At 44.8% G+C, this 18,188-nt stretch overlaps 1 protein-coding gene across 1 annotated transcript; it reads left to right on the forward strand.

Annotated features, from left to right (window-relative positions):
• The first annotated feature begins 975 nt into the window (after positions 1-975).
• ndufs6 (NADH:ubiquinone oxidoreductase subunit S6) lies at positions 976-2,664 on the forward strand. Its single transcript, XM_079749900.1, has 4 exons — positions 976-1,120; positions 1,281-1,334; positions 1,626-1,748; positions 2,498-2,664. The coding sequence occupies exons 1-4, from the start codon at positions 977-979 to the stop codon at positions 2,564-2,566; spliced, it is 390 nt and encodes a 129-aa protein (XP_079606026.1). The 5' UTR covers position 976; the 3' UTR covers positions 2,567-2,664.
• The last annotated feature ends 15,524 nt before the right edge of the window (positions 2,665-18,188 follow it).

An 18,188-nucleotide genomic window follows, 5' to 3' on the forward strand; every position in this document is an offset into this window, starting at 1 on the left:
AAGTGCATTTCTGCCCTTGACACTAAATGAATGCATTGGTTATTATATTTCACACTGGCTTGATAGAGTTAGAGTTATTGGGTATGGTTAGAATGAAAAGACAAAAGCTGATGAGAGAAGCCATTTGTTTGGAAAGTAAATACCAAGCCCAGAGTGCGGCACAAAATTAAACTGCAATCCACTTCCTATTGCCAAATAAATCGTAATTTTCTAGTTATTTGTGACTCTGAAACCCGTGAATTGTCACTGAAAGCAAAAACACACAAACATAACGATAGGTGTTATAGAAACTCTCATGTCAAAAATGTATAGGGGCATGCCTACACCAACTAGGCTTCTATTATACGTTAGAAATTGACAGAAAACACCACCGGGATTGGACCATAACAGAGTGAATGGCCTTTTAAATTGAAATATTGGCATCTCACATATATACACGTTTTATGCAATTATGTCAACTCCTCCTGACCCTGAACAGAATCTATGTCGGTTTCAAGACCCTGATACTGATATATACTGCAAGCATGTTGGATGTTCAAGGCCATTTGAAAGAAAATCAACAACATAATAAGGTTTCAACTTTTGAGAGACATAATCCACCAACAAAAACAAACCACAAACCTTTATAAAAGCAGAAGATATATTTGAACAGGGGTACGCCCCTGTAATAGTGTTTCAATAATCCACAGAACAGACAAGTAGCTTGACTTCTATCTGCACGGACTTCACCAGCAACCACGGAGTCCTTCCGGTGCGCCAGAAACTACTTCCGGTGATGTATATTATATTTATTATTTAGTAATCCTATGATATTCAGTTCTAAACAATAAAATGGAGATGTTCATATATATATGAAATATTATATATAGTATAAATATATATATACACATATAAAATCTACAAATTGAGCGTCTTGAAGTAAAATTAGGAAGTCTGTGCTGCAAGGCAGTCTGGGAAACACAAGTCAATTGTAAACATGGCGGCCATTGCGGGCAGGTTGCTGTCCTTCAGCAAGAATGCAAAGTTAATCGTTTCCCCTCTGAAATTGTCTGCTGTACCTGCACATCGCTACAGCGTCGATGTTTCACATACCGGCGAGGCAATAACCCACACTGGCCAGGTACGAGTTTCATTCAGAAATGCCTGATGACATTCACGTCAGTGAAGAACGTCCCTCAATACCATAAGCAGCTAGCCCAGATCTTAATGGAGAGTGCGCTGCTATTGTGGATATGTAATGCATTCTGTATTGAATGACTCTGAATCTTTCTCTCACTCAGGTGTTTGATGAGCACGATCCCAGGCGAGCTCGGTTCGTCGGCAGACAGAAGGAGGTAAGTCGCGTGTTTGGGAGCTCCGTAGTTGGGAGCCTTGGTTTTCACATTTAAGGTCACATAACGTTACATGTTATTGATCACGATTCGAATTATGAATAGGCCTAGCACTTTCAGTAACATGAGTCATTTGGCACACCCAACAATCAGAATACAAATAAATACCCAATTTTAGTCAGACGTACATTTTTATGAAACGAGGGTCGTTTGACGCACACGGTTTTAGTATATATATTTCTGTTTGGCGAGCAAGAACCAGTAACTTATATCATTTATATTGTGCCTATGTAGGTGAACAAGAATTTTGCAATCAAATTGGTTGCAGAAGAGCCAGTGACTGACGTCCATGCCAGAACGGTGTCCTGTGATGGAGGTGGAGGAGCACTGGGTCACCCCAAAGTCTACATTAACCTGGTTAGTCCCTGAGATGGCCTACCACTGTCCTCTGGTCTACATTAGGCTGAGCGATCTCTGCAGATACTAATGTCCTCTAGTCCAGCGGTCCCCAACCTGTTTCATGCCACGGACCGTCACTATGTCAGAAAATATTTTCCCTGACCGGTGCTACACCGTATTCTATTACCCATCATAGTGTGACACCAGGGCTCGCTGTTGCATATTTTCTGCAACATACACGAGCTTATAGCGTAGACGGCCATGAAGTCGTTCACGTGTTCAATACTATAAACATTGGTAGGTCCCTACAGATTCCTTACTACTGTCTTCTAGTATACATTGAACTGGTATGTCTGGTAGGGTAGGCAATATTTCAGACGCATTTTGTCTGTTGAAAGGTAGACCTTTTACTTGAGCTAGCACATGTTTTTTGGGAGTGGCTTTGGAGGAAGGCATGGGACGGGGTGGGAATTTTCTTGCAACCCCTAAAATGATTTGGGCCGACACACGCTGTGTTTTGCTACCACCGCCACCATGCACAAACCAGTGGTCTGTGTTTGTAAGCAAGCCAAGTCTAGCACTAGTAAGTTAGCATTATTCTTACAAACCATTTCTGGATAAGATGAAAAAATATATATGGATGTAAATCCTACTTTTTTTACAACTTGGAAATCATCTGATGTTCCCATTTGAGGCCTGTGAATGAAATGTACCCCATGCGCATATTATCCTACTAATGTCTTACTTCCTGGTGTTTCTGTGCTCAGGATAAAGACACTCGCGTGGGGACATGTGGTTACTGTGGACTGCAGTTCAAACAGATACACCATCACTGAGACCTCTCCTCTGGTCCTCCTTTGAATCTTGTCTCTGCTCTGTAAAAAGTAATTCTGGTTAATAAATGATATATACATACACCATGTTTTTTTCTGGAGTCAGCATTGTGAAATGTCCTCTTTTTGAATATGTTTCGATGATACTAAGACATTATTCCACACTTCACCATTATGTTGCAGAGGATATCAATTGTAAATTAATCATTTTATTTGCCTTTATGTATGTAAGTATGTTGTATACAATTGTATTATCCAGGCACCTAGATAACTTTTAGACTAAAGCTAAAGCATTCCAGTCAGGAACATTTCTGGGGAGCTATTAATTGCTATCTGTCCTTTCTTTTCTGCCATTTCATTATCTCCTCTGATGGTAGATAACGGCATGGAGGCCAGATGTTCGGTTCATTTCCTTTGTGACATTGAGCTTGGTTGTAAATGAATAACATTTTGCTGGTTAGTCTTGATGCCAAGGCAAAATACAACACAGCTTGCTCATAACAAATAAGCTATATAGAATTATGCCAAAAGGGGGAGCTCTAAGACTTGGAAGTACAACCGTGGACGTAAGAGTACAACGGAAGCCGTGAAGTGAACACTGGGGGGAAAGCATGTCATATCAATTCAAAACCTCCACTTTTATGTAATTAGGGGCCCGTATAAGTAAAGCATGTGAATTCTTCTGAGTTTGTAACTTTGATTCAGGGCTAAGCAAATAAATATTCTTGACATTCTTGACTTAAAATTTAAACTTAACAAAACAAATGGACCCATTGGTTGCCTCTGGATTTTCCCTAACATTTGTTTTACCAATTCCTATATTTTTCCATTATTTAAATATATATTTAACTATTATTTTTTGTCTTATGTTTTTAAGATTGGAGAATATAAAATGGGGTTACATATATAACTATTAATAATTAGGCGGCCAAACAAGACAGTGTCAATTCATGTCCGGGATGCAAAGTTCTGCACATAAATTCACCTTAAAAAATCCTGTAATATTCAAATATATTTTTGTAGAGTTTTCCATGCTTTTGTTTGGCCGTGTTTGTGTCTGTGTGCATGTGTGTGTGTGTGTATGCTTGTGTGTGTGTGTGTGTGTATGCTTGTGTGTGTGACTGCATGTGTGTGTGTGTGTGTGTGGGTGAAGGAACATCCTGCCAAGGGCCAAACAGAAGGTTGTGTCTATAAGAAAGCCTTGGTGAGCCATAGGATGTGATCTTTCTTTTTTATTTTGAGTTGTTGCGTCACAGCTTCTTTTGTCTGGCCTTTCCTCTACCGCTCCTCAAAAACATGTTTGTTTCTCGGGCCTATATTTGTGTGACCAAGTGTTACCAGGGAGGGAAATCCTGTGCGTGATCCCAGCCAGCTCTGATGAAAAACACTGACCACTCATTCTCAGTGACGTCTAGAGACTGCTCTCTCTCTCTCTCTCTCTCTCTCTCTCGCGCTCTCTCTCTCTCTCTCTCTCGCTCTCTCCCCCTCTATGACCCTAACCCCTGTGTAACTCAACAGCTCTAATCATTGTTTGACCAGGCTCTTCAGGTTGCTCTGCGGGAACACAGTACAGGCACTTAACTGGGATACGGATGCTTTTGTTGCGGCCTCAAATATCCATGCTATTTTATATTTGGCTTGCACAGGCACAGTGAATTCTTCACACACAGACACACACACACACACACAAACACACACACCATCGAGCATACACAGATGGTTGCAGTTAGGGATATTTAGATTACAGCTTTGGTCAAAGTCAATGGAAAAAAAGAGTAATGTTTTGTCAAATCATCTTTGATCCAATGTAGCGGTGGTTTGGACCAGAACCCCGTTGTTTCCGCCTGGTCTCCTAAGTGGATCCGGCAGATTAACGTCTCTGATCCCACTAACGCGGGTTCTCATCGATGTCCGATTTTGAATGGTATGTTTATGATGGCTACTCCCATCCAACCCGAAGGCGACTGCACTGGCTAACTATCCAAGATGGCTGAGGGCCTCTCCATTCATGTGAAGCAATGAAACCCACACTAGACCAGAACCAACGAGCACAGATCATTTCATCTCTCGCAACATTCCAACTCATTCCTATCCGGTTATCTGTCCCCTTTCCTCAAAAACTACAAACCACAAATGCGGTCGATAACTGCATGTTTGTGTGTGTGTGTGTGTGTGTGTGTGTGTGTGTGTGTGTGTGTGTGTGTATGCGTGCATGAATGTGTGCTTGTTTTTGTTTGTGTGCGTGTAACATTGCTATGTTTATGAAGGCTAATCATCCAACCCTGGCTAACCATCCAGGTGGCTGAGGGCCTCTTCATTCATGTGAAATAATGTAATCCACACTCGACTAGAACCAACAAGCACCCACCATTCGATCCCACACAACATCCCAACTCTATCTCATTAACTGTCCTAACCCTAACCCTAACCCTTTACTCCAAGACGACAACTGCTAGCATCACCTTACGGGGCAGTGTATTGAGTGCTCACCACCACGGCTCCTAACTAGCAGAACCGTATGTGGGTCAGCCACCAGTGGGTCCACTGTACCCCCCCCCGCTGTTACACTGTGAAGTGAATTGGGTCTCAAAGGATAAGCCTGTTATGCAGCAGTTCTGGCGTCTTATAAACACACACACACACACACGCACACACACACATAACACACACCCACACAAACAAACAAATACACATACACACACACACCACAAGTGTATGTGTTTTTCTGTTAACAGTACCACAAGGAAGCAGAGAACCATGTGTTTGTTTTTGCTTTGTGTCTGTGCTTGCATGGCAACAGAACTGTAGCAGAGCGGGTCATTGTGTTTCGGGTTAAGCCTGGCTAAAGGCTTGTTTTTTAGCAACATGAGTTTGGCGTCGTCCAACGTTGCCAGATGTCCCCAGCATCATTTTTGTCAATCAGTACTTGCTAGGGTGGGCCTATGTGAATAAACAACAAGAACACATATTTTGTTTTTGCTGTGTTACACAACATACTGCTCTTATGCTGGAATCAACATACATCATTTATTTTGAAATCGAACACATAGCTGATCAGCCATTGTTGTTTAAAAAGTGCTATTGCCATGCTGGCCCAATCTGGTCGATTAATGCAAACGGTAGCGATTCCTTTGAGAAGCAGACGTGTGTGCATGTGTGTGTTTATGCATGCCTGTTTGTGTGTGTGTGTGTGTGTGTTTATGCATGCCTGTGTGTGTGTGTGTTTGTGCATGTATGCGTTCATGCATGTGTGTCTGCGTGTGTGTGTGTGTGGCACAGAAAAATCCTCCTCCTTCAGGTTTCCCATGAGCCTGGCATGAACAGCCAGCAGACATGGAGTCATTTATGGTGGGTGAGAAATACAGCCAGCATGCGGGGCTGCACCCTCCCTCCACGGCCTTGTCTTATGTAAGCGCCACCGGGCTGCAGGGAGGGCAGCGACGGAGGGCCGGTCCTGGGTGAAGCTGTCATCAGCCCGGGCAGTAAAACAATGGGAGTGGAGGGAGAAAGATAACAGCAGGCCTTCCTGCTGTGATAATAACACAGCAGGACAGCTATATTTAGAGGCTTGCCCTGACTTAACTCACACACACACAGCATGTGTGTGTGTGTGTGTGTGTGTGTGTGTGTTGAGTGTGTTTGTCAGTGTGTGTTAAGTGAGTGTGTGTGTGTGTGTGTTGAGTGTGTTTGTCAGTGTGTGTTAAGTGAGTGTGTGTGTGTGTGTCTGTGTGTTTGCAGTGTGTTTCAGTGTACCCTTGTTAAATTAAACGTTTATTATTTTTGTTAACTTGAAATATCATCCATATCACTTCTTCTGTGATATTGCTATCCCTCTCATTTTACAGTCAGTACCTACAGAGAAAGGCCTGCTCTGTTCCTTTAAGAGAACGTGAGAGTGGCCACTTTGTTATGTAATCCTTGTGCTCTAACCTTCAGTCCGCAGGGGTAGGCCTACGTGATAACCCATGATGCTGTGTAGGAGTCAGTTGAATGTTACGAAAATGTTTTCTTGATTTCATTTCAGCAGGATCATCAAAAAATTGACCAACGATGGCAATAATCTCGGGTGTTGGTTAATCGCTGTGTACAACCAAATCCGGGATCTTAGCTTTGATACACAGCCGTGCATGCATGTCCTAGCCTCACCGAGAGCCCTATTGTAGAATCACAACTGGTGCACAGATGTAACTAGAAGAAGGCCTTCCTCTCCCTTCCTCTCCGTCTCTCTCTCTCCGTCTATCTCTCTCTCTCTCTCTCTCTCTCTCTCTCTCTCTCACCACACACACACGCACATCATGTTAAACTTGACCTTTTTTTGAAGGGACATTGTGGCCTTTCCCCTGCATCCACAGTGTAAAGCACACCACTCATTAAACTGGCCAGGAGGCCCAGGATAGAAGACCGGAGTTTCTATAAAGACAGCCGGAGTCCCAGAACACCATAATAAAGACCTTTCACTGGACATGCCGTACTGCGCCCTAAGTTGGCCCCCATCCTTCATGAAGGGGCAGATGACAAATTTGACCACCACTTTAATTATTTTTGAAAGTCCCAAACAGAAGCTAACAAACCAAAATCGATTTGATCCACCATAGAGTGTGACTCGTCGCAAAAAGGGGGGAGGGGGGGTACAGGAGTAGGGGTATGACTTTGGGTCTCCCATCGTCACCATTGTTTTGGCTCGTATGAAGATGTATTGAGACAGTGAGGATGGACCTGAGACATCGGTCCTCAGCAGGTCAAGCATGACTACGTTTGGTGTACGTGCGCGGGTGCAACGGCCATATTTGCATAATAGAAGAGGTTGTTTTAGACATGATTGGGTTTGTGTAATATGAGCGTGCCTATGCGTGCGATTTCCCTTCTTTGTTTTTATTGTTCCGATTGGCTGCAGTTTGCCATGACTCGACCAGACTTGCCTCTCTCCATCGACGCTCAATCACTGTGTGTCAAGTTTCATTTATTTGTACATCGTCTTCCTTTTTCCTCTTCAGGAAGCGTGGCCTCTGCTGCTCCAGCCTCCATCTCTAGGGACAACGCACTACCCGTGACTCACAGGTGGAAGTGCCTTGCTCAAAAACCACAGGCACAGAACCATCAACATGGATGTTGTGCTGCTTCCAGGGCCCAGGGTGGACTTGTTCACCAGATGAGCACTCCTGCATCCTCCACAACCCTTGGCCCGGTGTTCTTTCAGCTTCCCTCAGAACAGGATGTTCAGGATGCTTCTCCCTCTGTTTGGAGGAGGTCAGCCAGGGGTTCCATCAGGGAGAGATAAGCCAATCACAGCAAGTCCCCGCACCAATCCAATTGCTTGTAGAACATGTCCTATTGCTTGATGTGTGTGCGGATGAACAACGAGAACGCACACATTTCTCAATGTACGTATAATAAGAAACACACATTGTTCAATTTTTGTTTGTTTGTATGTGTATGAATGACAATATGACAAAGTGCCTGTTTGTGTGTGTGTGTAATACAATTGACTTTGTGCCTAAGAATGTGTGCATAAGTTGTCTGGTTGTGTGTGTGTGTGTGTATGTGTGTGTGTGTGTGTGTGTCTGTGTGTTTGTGTGTGTGTGTGTGTGTGTGTGGTGTGTCTGTGTGTTTGTGTGTGTGGTGTGTCTGTGTGTGTGGTGTGTCTGTGTGTTTGTGTGTGTGGTGTGTCTGTGTGTGTGGTGTGTCTGTGTGTGTGGTGTGTCTTTGTGTGTGTTTGTGTGTGCGGTGTGTCTGTGTGTGTGCGTGTGTGTGTTTGTGTGTGTGTGTGTGTGTGTGTGTGTGTCCGTTAGGGTTGAGAGCCTCTTTTCTTGTCATCGTTCCAGTTGTGTCTGGGTTGTCTGAGTTATACAGTGCAGTGGAGGATTGCTGTTATCACAGGAAGTGAGCCATCATGGAGGCTGCGATATCACTGGCTGTCTGAGTTTAGGAGAATATCTACTTCACGTCCTTCTCCACTGTTGACTCCTTATAACACCAGCTTCTCTCGGACTGCCCAAGACTCTCTCTCTCTCTCTCTCTCTCTCTCTCTCTCTCTCTCTCTCGCGCTCTCTCTCTCTCTCTCCCTCCCTCTCTCGGCTCCCCTCTCGCTCCTAAAAATCGAACATCTTCTTAAATGGTTGAGAAACTGCCAGGAAATTTTCCGGGCCTTCTCAGCAGGATTCCGTATCAGGGACCAAAACCCAAAGACAAACACACACGCACACACACACACACACACACACACACACACACACACACACACACACACACACACACACACACACACACACACACATACACACACACACACACACACACTATCCATGTTACATCATACTCTGCAGGTTAGCTCCAGTTTGACCTTTTCGCTCACACAACAAGCGGAAACGGTGTGCTGCGCTCACTCCCAATCATAATTCACAGTTTTCAGCCATTGCCTGCTGAGAGAGAGAGAGAGAGAGAGAGAGAGAGTGAGAGAGAGAGAGAGACAGACAGACAGACAGACAGACAGACAGACAGACACATAGATGTTACTGCGGTCAGGTTGTAGTACAATCGAAATGTTGTGAAAATAATGATTCAATGTTGATAAAGGAAATTTGAACATAATGGTGTCTTCTTCATCAAAGAAAAAGTTTCTACTGGCCTTAAATAAAACATAAGTACAAATGAATAGTGAGCAAGAAAGGACTTGCAACAAAACTGCTAATTCAGAGTTAATAGCTCACCTGTGTTGCGTGGAATCTGGAACTAAAAAGCTTTAACAGTGACACTAGGTGTCACTGTTACGGCCGGGGAAATCCAAAATTTCATTAGCGAATACCCGTGTGCTTTCAAGAAAACCCAAACACTCTCGTTATGGTCAATGACCTGAGCAGAGTAAGACACATAAAGGATGACACACACACACACACACACACACACACACACACACACACACACACACACATCACACATACACACACACATACACACACAAAAACAGAAAAGAAAAACAGTGCAGACAAAAAAATACAGAAAACATGCTTCTGAGACAAGGCAGGTCAACTACGTACAGAAAATCTCTAATCCATAAATAAGGGTGCATTAAAATGGATTAAGACAATTCTAAACTCAAATAGAGAGAGAGAGAGAGAGAGAGAGGGGGAGAGAGAGAGAGAGAGAGAGAGAGAGAGAGAGATTGATTGTAGAACTATACTAAAGAGTCATAGAGATAGGCATAATTATTGTCTCAAAGGGCTTCTGGTTGCTTGCTTTTACAGTTGAACTTCGCCCCGAGGGACCATCAAATCTCCCTCACTGTAAGCTTGGCTTACACATAGCAATTACAGTCCAAGTTCCTGGACCATGTCTGCTCACTAAACTCCCTGGTCTCCTGTGTTTAGATCATTAACCTCTTCAATCAAGTCCTTTCTCTCTCTCTCTCTCTCTCTCTCTCTCTCTCTCTCTCTCTCTCTCTCTCACTCCATGTTTCCTGGCACGCCTCCTGAGAAGACGTATGGTAAGACGTCTTTCCCTGTATTGTTTTAATCTCTGCCGAGCACGGCCTTGACCTGAACAAATGGGGTTTGGATTCCCGAGTGTTTGAGCTATTAATACCAGCAGTCAGCCCGTTTGGGTGAGAGATAGTTGATACTTAGAGAGTGCAAGAGACACACAGAGAGGGAGAGAGAGAGGGAGAGAGGGCAGAGAGACATAAAGACGCACCAGCATGAGTGGGATGATGGAAGGGCCTGCCTGCCCCACAGCCCGGGGGGACAGTCTCCACATGAGCCTGTCATCGCTAAGTTTAAATCGCCGGCGAGAAGGCAACAGCTGAAACTCTATAGGTAGACAAACTCATCAAGGAACAAAAAACACCACCAATGGTGTCATAGATGGAGGCGGGTAGAGGTATTCTAAGAACTGCTAAGGGTGTCACAATAGGTGCGCCGGTCAACGGAGTCGCCCTTCTTCATTCCAACGTATCCTTCAACCACTCCGGCAGTCACGTGCCGGCGATGCTATCAAATCAATCCCTCTCCCCCTCATCCTCCCACCCTGCCATATCCTACTGGACACATTTTCACCGGCAACAATGATTGCGATTCCTCGAACGATGGTTGCGTAAGCCCCCCGTATGGGTTCTCCTTCCAGGGCGTCGCTTGTTGTTAAACACCAGACAAGTGCAGGTGCAACGGGGGAAAGAGGAGGACAGCGCTCAGGTTTATAGTCCTGGACCAAGGAGGTGCATAAGGGGGAGGAGGAGGAGGAAGAGGAGGAGGTAGAAGAGAGGGAGGAGGTGGATGAGGAGGAAGAGGATGCGGAGGAGGAGGAGGAAGAGGACGCGGAGGAGGAGGAGGAAGAGGAGGAGGTGGAAGAGAGGGAGGAGGTGGATGAGGAGGAGGAGGAGGAGCAGGAGGAAGAGGACGCGGAGGAGGAGGAGGAAGAGGAGGAGGAGGAGGAGGAGGAGGGAGCCCTGTTCCCTGTGCTTCTCAGTATTCTATTCTTGGAAAGTTCCGCTCGCAGCGCCGCCACCGCTGCCTCCTCCAACCCAAACATCTGCCTGGCAAGGAGCACGCCGCCGAAGACCTTGGGGGTGAGACACAACACAGGCCCAAACACAGGCCGCGGTTTGAATCGTACACCTATGCAAAAACAGCACACATGCATGTGTGCGCACGCATAAAAGGCCCATACGTGTGTGCGTGCCTGTGAGTGGGTGTGGGCAGGAGCCAAAATTAGAAATTGATCCAGCACACACACAAACACACACACACGTAGTTTGGCATCGACACAAAGGCCTACACACACGACCCACCCCCTCCTCTCCCCCTTGCCCCCCCATCGTGCAAACTTTTGCGGGTCCGGCAATTAAGAGGAATGAATTTTCCAGAGGGCCGCCGCTTTGTGGGGACCAGCGGGGACCGGGGGCCCGACAGCAGTTACTTGGGTGACGACTGGAGGCTCGGTGCTCCGACGTGGAGCGTGGAGGAATGTTTGCAGCTGATGGAAAGGGTCCCGTTGTTATGGATTACTCTATACCGCTTCGCCACGTCCCTTTGATCAGGCCACCTGAGAGCAAAGCCACCAAGTGCTTGCATTTGTATGCGCACACACACAAACACGCCTGCAGGGAAGCATGCACATGTGCACGCACACGTACACACGTACACCCAAACGCACACACACACACACACACACACACACACACACACACACGCACACACGCATGCACGCACGCAACAACACAAACTCACACACAGACACATTTAGACATGCACAAATACATACATTCTTTCCAAATGCATGTAAACAAACAACGTGTGTGTGTTTGGGGGGGGGGGGGGGGGGGGGGGGGGGGGGGGCGTTTCGGGTTTGAAACATAGATGGCTCATTACATTCCAACCCCAACACTGGGGTCCAAAAACGGGGGTAAACAAGACTATTAGGTTGCTAAATTTAGGTTTCGAGATTACCGTACCAAGTGTCTCAAGGACCAATTACTGCAGAACGACCGAACAGCCCCAAGGAGCCAGCGCCGGCACATCAGCCAGCCTCTGGGAGCCAATGAGGCAGCATGACGTTACGCACAAGTGTTTTATGGGACACAGAGCTGTGGGAAGGGGAGAGGCGGGCCAGCGGTTCTCAAGAAAAAAATCTAAATCCACGTTATGGGAAATGGGTAAGATAACTGTGAGAAAACAAAAGATTATGATGAATAGATGGATATAAAAAAAAAGGTGAGCACCTATTATTGGCTGGTGCCTGCATTCCACCCTTGTTTTCTCTCTCTCTCTCTCTCTCTCTCTCTCTCTCTCTCTCTCTCTCTCTCTCTCTCTCTCGCTCTCTCTATCTCTCTCTCTCTCTCCCCTTTCTCTTTGTGCTTGCATTGTGTGTATGCAAGTGTGTGTATGCATCTTGTATCTCATGTTCCCCTCTCTCTCTCTCTCTCTCTCCTCTTTCTCTTTGTGCTTGCATAAGTGTTTGTATGTGTCTTGTATCCAATTTTCCTCTCGCCCTCTGCATGGACCGGCCGTGCTTCGTCTGGAGGATTCCAGTATTCTGGCTGTGCAGCAGCACAAACCCATCGCTAAGCCAACAGGACCGAGTCAACAACAGACCACCCAACGGCTGGGAGAGTATGACCGAGAGACTTCGTACTTCGCAAAGGCGTGCGCTCGCATCGACACGTGCACAGAAACACACACAAACATGCGTTCACGCAGATTTCGCCTGTGCCCGCTCACACATACATACTTGCACACTTGCGTATATATACAGTATATGCACAAACACATGAGCACAATGGCTCAACTGGTTCCATGTGGCTGGACACACTTGGATTTATTTACTCCATGCTATTCAGTCTTAAGCCGTTTTAAAGCCAAAAAAACACACAGGGTTGAGAAAATACCAGCAGCTATCGTCGCATTCCTGCGGACCGCCCCGCACACATGAGCAGCCTCGGACACCAGAGTGTTATAAGTCTTCTTTTAGCGAACCTGCATGCTGCTTATAGGTCAACTGTATTGTGCTGACACCTGGAGATAATCAACCCCATGGAGTTTGGTGGTGTGTGTCTGTGTGTGTGTGTGTGTGTGTGTGTGTGTGTGTGTGTGTGTGTGTGTGTGTGTGTGTGTGTGTGTGTGTGTGCGTGTGTGTGTGTGCGTGTGCGAGTGTGTGAGTGCCTAATGGGTTATATGCTTAACTACTGTGGCCATGGGTGTAACACACTTCAACACGTCAACAAAGTCTATTTCCCAATGAGGGTCAGTGAAATATTTTATGTAACAGTATTTCTGTGTTCATCAAAACACTGCTTGTGTGCATGTGCTTGTATGGCTCATCCCCTTTTTTCAGAGGAAAACCTTAAAGGAATACACCACACAAGGATCCACTAGCAATGGACCCCCTCCAAATAGAGAAGAATATATGAAGAGAAATGTATGATATGAGTCCTTTCATGATAAAAGTCCCCAAAAATAATTTCTGATGCAATAAGGTCAGATCCACATCAAAAACAACAGCAAGATAATGCAGTTTACACATACACTTGAAACTTCTCTGATGCAATTCCTTGGGTCCCCAAGACACACTAACATTTCCAAAGAAATGCTTAATTTCTTAATAAACAACAACAATTGTGTGTGTGTGTGTTTGTGTGTGTCTGTGTGTGTGTGTGTGTGTGTGTGTGTGTGTGTCTGTGTGTGCGTGCGTGCATGCGTGCGTGCACGTGTGTGTGTGTGTGTGTGTGTGTGTGTGCGTGCGTGCGTGCGTGCATGTGGGTGTGTGTGTGAAACCTGAGCTTACGTCATAATGGTAGGTGTGTAGATAGTGGAGGAAGGGCCTTCCAGTTTGTAATCTTTTTCTCTATAAATGATAATACAATACTTTCTTGAGTTTCAGGATAGGCTCCAAAGCAAAGCTGGACCCGAGGCTCGAGGTCTTAAGGTATCAAAGACCTCAGGCAGTTTGGAAGCTATTAGATAACATGTTAATAAGGCCATGGGTAAATCCTCAGGGCTCCTGTGGGTTAGCTGCAACAACGACCAGCTAAAACAGCCTTGTGTAAACACACACACACCCCGTAAGGCCAAATGCTTCAGAGACGTCACCCTTACTGGATTAGCTAAACGAGAAACGTTTACATTAGAGGTTTGCACTATTTTCAATAATCCAATACCACGCCTGTTAATCATTTAACATTCTCCTACCAAAGGCAGGTTATTCAGTAAGATAGTTGGCGACCTGTCATAGCTGTTGTATTCACACCCCGTGCATGGGGCTATATTTATAGACAAAAATCTAGGCCTACTTATGAGATCTGCAGGCTAATGATCGCGTAACCAAAACAGTAGACTCGCTCCACAATCATTGAACAATCCCTCTCTTGTGATTGTTACTTGGCCAGGTCATATCTCGAGGCTTGTCGTCATAAGATCATTATAAAGCAAGTATAGACACAACAATTCTGAGTAACACCTATGAGGTGATTCTGAGGTCCTTCTGAATCTTGTTTTGAGCTGATTGCCCAATAGTTCTAGTAGGAACTTGGGATATGGAGCTGAAACGTATGATTGCACTATAGTTATTATGCAAATTGAAATTGTGAACAAGATATAATACAGTAAATATAACGATTAACGGGGTCCGAGCAAAATTAAAAGTCAGGAACAAACGATATATAAATATAACATATAATTGTCATATTTAAGGAAAGATGTTCCACTTATAAACCTGAACTGCAGCCTCATTCACATGGTCAAAATGTCTATTGATAAACACACAACATCAAGAAAACTCAAAGCACACATTTCTCAAGTAAATTAAGGGCTTTCTTCAAAGCATATACCTGAAAAATCTTTGAAATTCTAGGGAAATTAAACATTTGTAAACAAGAACACTGACGGAAGAAATATAAATATGACAGAATTAATTATGAAGGAAAAATGGTGAATGAAGAAGTTGCCCTTAATGCCATACTGTGTCTTCGTAGTCCGATTCTTGGAAACAAATGAGCCGGAATGTTGATTGCCTGATGAATTTCAGGTGCTGTTCAATGTTGTGTTTCTTAAGTGGCATTGACAGAATGTCATGTTCAGCTTGTTCATAATGCTCTAATCAGGATTCAAACTCTCAACCGAATGATCACCAGTACACGGCATTATCCCGTTGAGCCACTGACATTCCAGAACTGTATGAAGCCTCATTCACATGGTGAAAATGTTGATTGATAAGCACATAACATCAAGGAAACTCCGAGCACGCATTTCAAAAGAGAATTAAGGGCTTTCTTAAAAGAGTACAGATCTGAAAATGTGCACTGTTAATGGTATCCACCTAATGATAGCCGTATGGTAGTTATACAATAACAAAATGGTCATATAGGCAAAATGGTTTGAGACTGGACGTTTAGCTTTTCTATGAAATTGTGAGAAAAGTACACAATTTTAGAGCAGAAGAGCCAGGGTTTTATAGATGCATCTGATTCTAGAGATTAATATTCTGAAATCATTTTGAGTCCAGGTCAATTTGGTGAGGAGAAATAAGCCTAATTCATGATTTTTTACAATAGCGCCACCTTTGGGTGCAGTACCACAAATCTGGGTTTATGGTTAGTGGGGGTTATTGGTAACCATATCTGAAAATGTCAAGAGTTTTCGACTTACGGTATAGGCTGCAGTATGACTTTTACAAAATTTGAGGGATTTTTTTTTTTTACAGAAACAATAGGTGACCAAGCAGCTTCGCTGCTCGGACCCCTAAATAGAACAAATTACAGCTTTAGTCTTGACAACAGCATCTTAAAATTTGGGAAATATGATTTTTGTTTTAGAGGTGACATTCGCATTGAGATTTAGATTTATGTTTATTTCAGGATTTTGATTTAGATACAATATGTAGATAGGCTTATCAAATAACATCTTTCTGCTATAATAGCTGGCCTGTCGCACCAGTTACTCAATTTACTCTTGTGCGCATGTGCCAAGCAGCCTGCAGCTCACACAGAAACACACAGCAAGCGCGAACGCATACATACACCGCAAGCACGCACATACACTCTGCATACACACACCGCACACACACGCACATGCGCACGAACATGGAAACACACACGAACACACACACACACACACACACACACACATGCACGCAGCACGCACACACACCATACGTCAAGACAAAAGGCCTTTTTATGGGCCCACGTTCCCGCAATGCAATGACCACGCAGACGCTTCGACGCAGTCGTGAACGTTTATAGTTCTGCGTCGGGTTTTAGGAAGCGGACCAATCACAGCCCTTGCTGCTGTGTCGCCTCGACGGAAGGATGCGATTTTTGGAAGGCGCACGTCCGGCCCTTGCGGTGGACGCAAGGAGGGTACGCAAGGATGTAAGGGGCCCGTAACCCCCTTGCGTTGCGGGAACGTGGAACCATAAAAAGCCCTTGGCAGCGACACACTCACCGAGCTAAGACGTCGTTTTTGCAGGCAAGGGCGTAGATTTGCGTGGGGAGCAGGGGACGTGCCCCCACCAATGTCAAATGACGACTGAAATGTCCCCACCAATATTCAGGTTGAAACAAAAGAAAAGCGCCTCATGCGGTACACACTCGTAAGGAAAGTTCCTCTGCGTCTTTCTCATGTATCGCATCATCTCTCCCCGTCTTCGTTTAATGCGCATGCTTCACCTTCTCTCCCATGATGGTCAGCAGCTCACGTCTTATCTGGTTATCCCTGGTTATCACTTGCTTGCTACTTCCTATATAATCCAGATAACCCAACAGACACATGCACACACGCAGGCACACACGCACGCACGCATGCACGTACAACCAGGTCACTATTCAGCGCATGAATTTGAGGAAAATAGTGAAATGGCTATTATAAAAACAACAATAGTAGGCTATACAATAGTATTGCTTGGACTTCAATAGAATGAACACATGCCCTTCTCCAGCTAGAACTACTCATGTTGATATCGCTGCATTATTTCTGTCTAGACAACGCAGAAACACCTCTACCCAATACCCCCCCCCCCCAAGAGCGCGGAGCGTCTAATCGCATTTTCATTAAAATGAAATCGCCAATGTGTGCAGGGTCCGGGAGCATAAATTGGGGTGCTAGCTCAAGCCGGCAATTTACCTCAGGCAGTGTAAACGCGCCTGAAAAAATCATGCCGGGAAAAAGGCGCATAAGACGGGCATATTTGACAGTGTAAATACTTATTTTGAGACAGATCTGTTTTATTATTCAATAGGTGGACAAAATCTTTATCTTTGCTTACCAAGCAGATGTGTACAATTGGAATGGTGCTATACATAATGTTTTACTGCATATGCATGAGCAGATAATGCATCAAATAAAAGTTAAAGTCAGGCGTGCATCATACGTTATTTCATTTAGTGTGTGTGTGTGGGGGGGGGGGGGGGGTGTCTGGGTAGTGTCCCCACCAAAGCTCAGACCAAACTTACGCCCTTGCGCGCAGGTAAGAACACATATGCACGCGCCCAAACCACAGCGACACTCGCCCACATCAGATGTTATGTTTTTAAACATAACTGCTCCACCATCGACACACGCGCCCAGGTAAGAACCCACATGCACACACCGCTGCGACACACCGTCGACAAACACTCCTAGGTAACACGTTCTGTCTATAGACAGCAGAAATTGCGATAAAATAAGGGAAGAGACAATTTCTCACCTTGACAAGCAAAGGCAGGTCGTTCATTTTGCCATATAAAAACCATTAAATTCAAACATCGCACCGACCGGCATATCAACACAGAAGTCAAGTGATTCTTAAAGAGCCAGTGTCCCTATAACACAGAACGAAAACATGTCAATAACACAGTATGGTGAATTATGTCTATAGAGTCCACCACAAGACTGCACTTTGTTGCTCAAATGTAATATTACTCTCTTCCTTGATCCTCTCGAAATGTCTTTACACTTTGTTGCTCAAACTTAGTATTACCCACCTCCTTGAGCCTCCCCAAATGTCTTGCGATATTGAAATTCCCCCCTCCCCCCTGCGGACTGTTTTAGTTGTTTTCTTATATTTTTTGTGTATGCTATGTGTGACTGTAGGCTACTGCTGCCTGTCTTTGCCAGGACGCTGGAAGAGATGTTGAATCTCAATGATGATTTTTATTTTTATTTAT

Source organism: Pollachius pollachius (genome assembly GCF_949987615.1).
Source record: "Pollachius pollachius genome assembly, chromosome: 13".
In the NCBI taxonomy this organism is placed as follows: domain Eukaryota; kingdom Metazoa; phylum Chordata; class Actinopteri; order Gadiformes; family Gadidae; genus Pollachius; species Pollachius pollachius.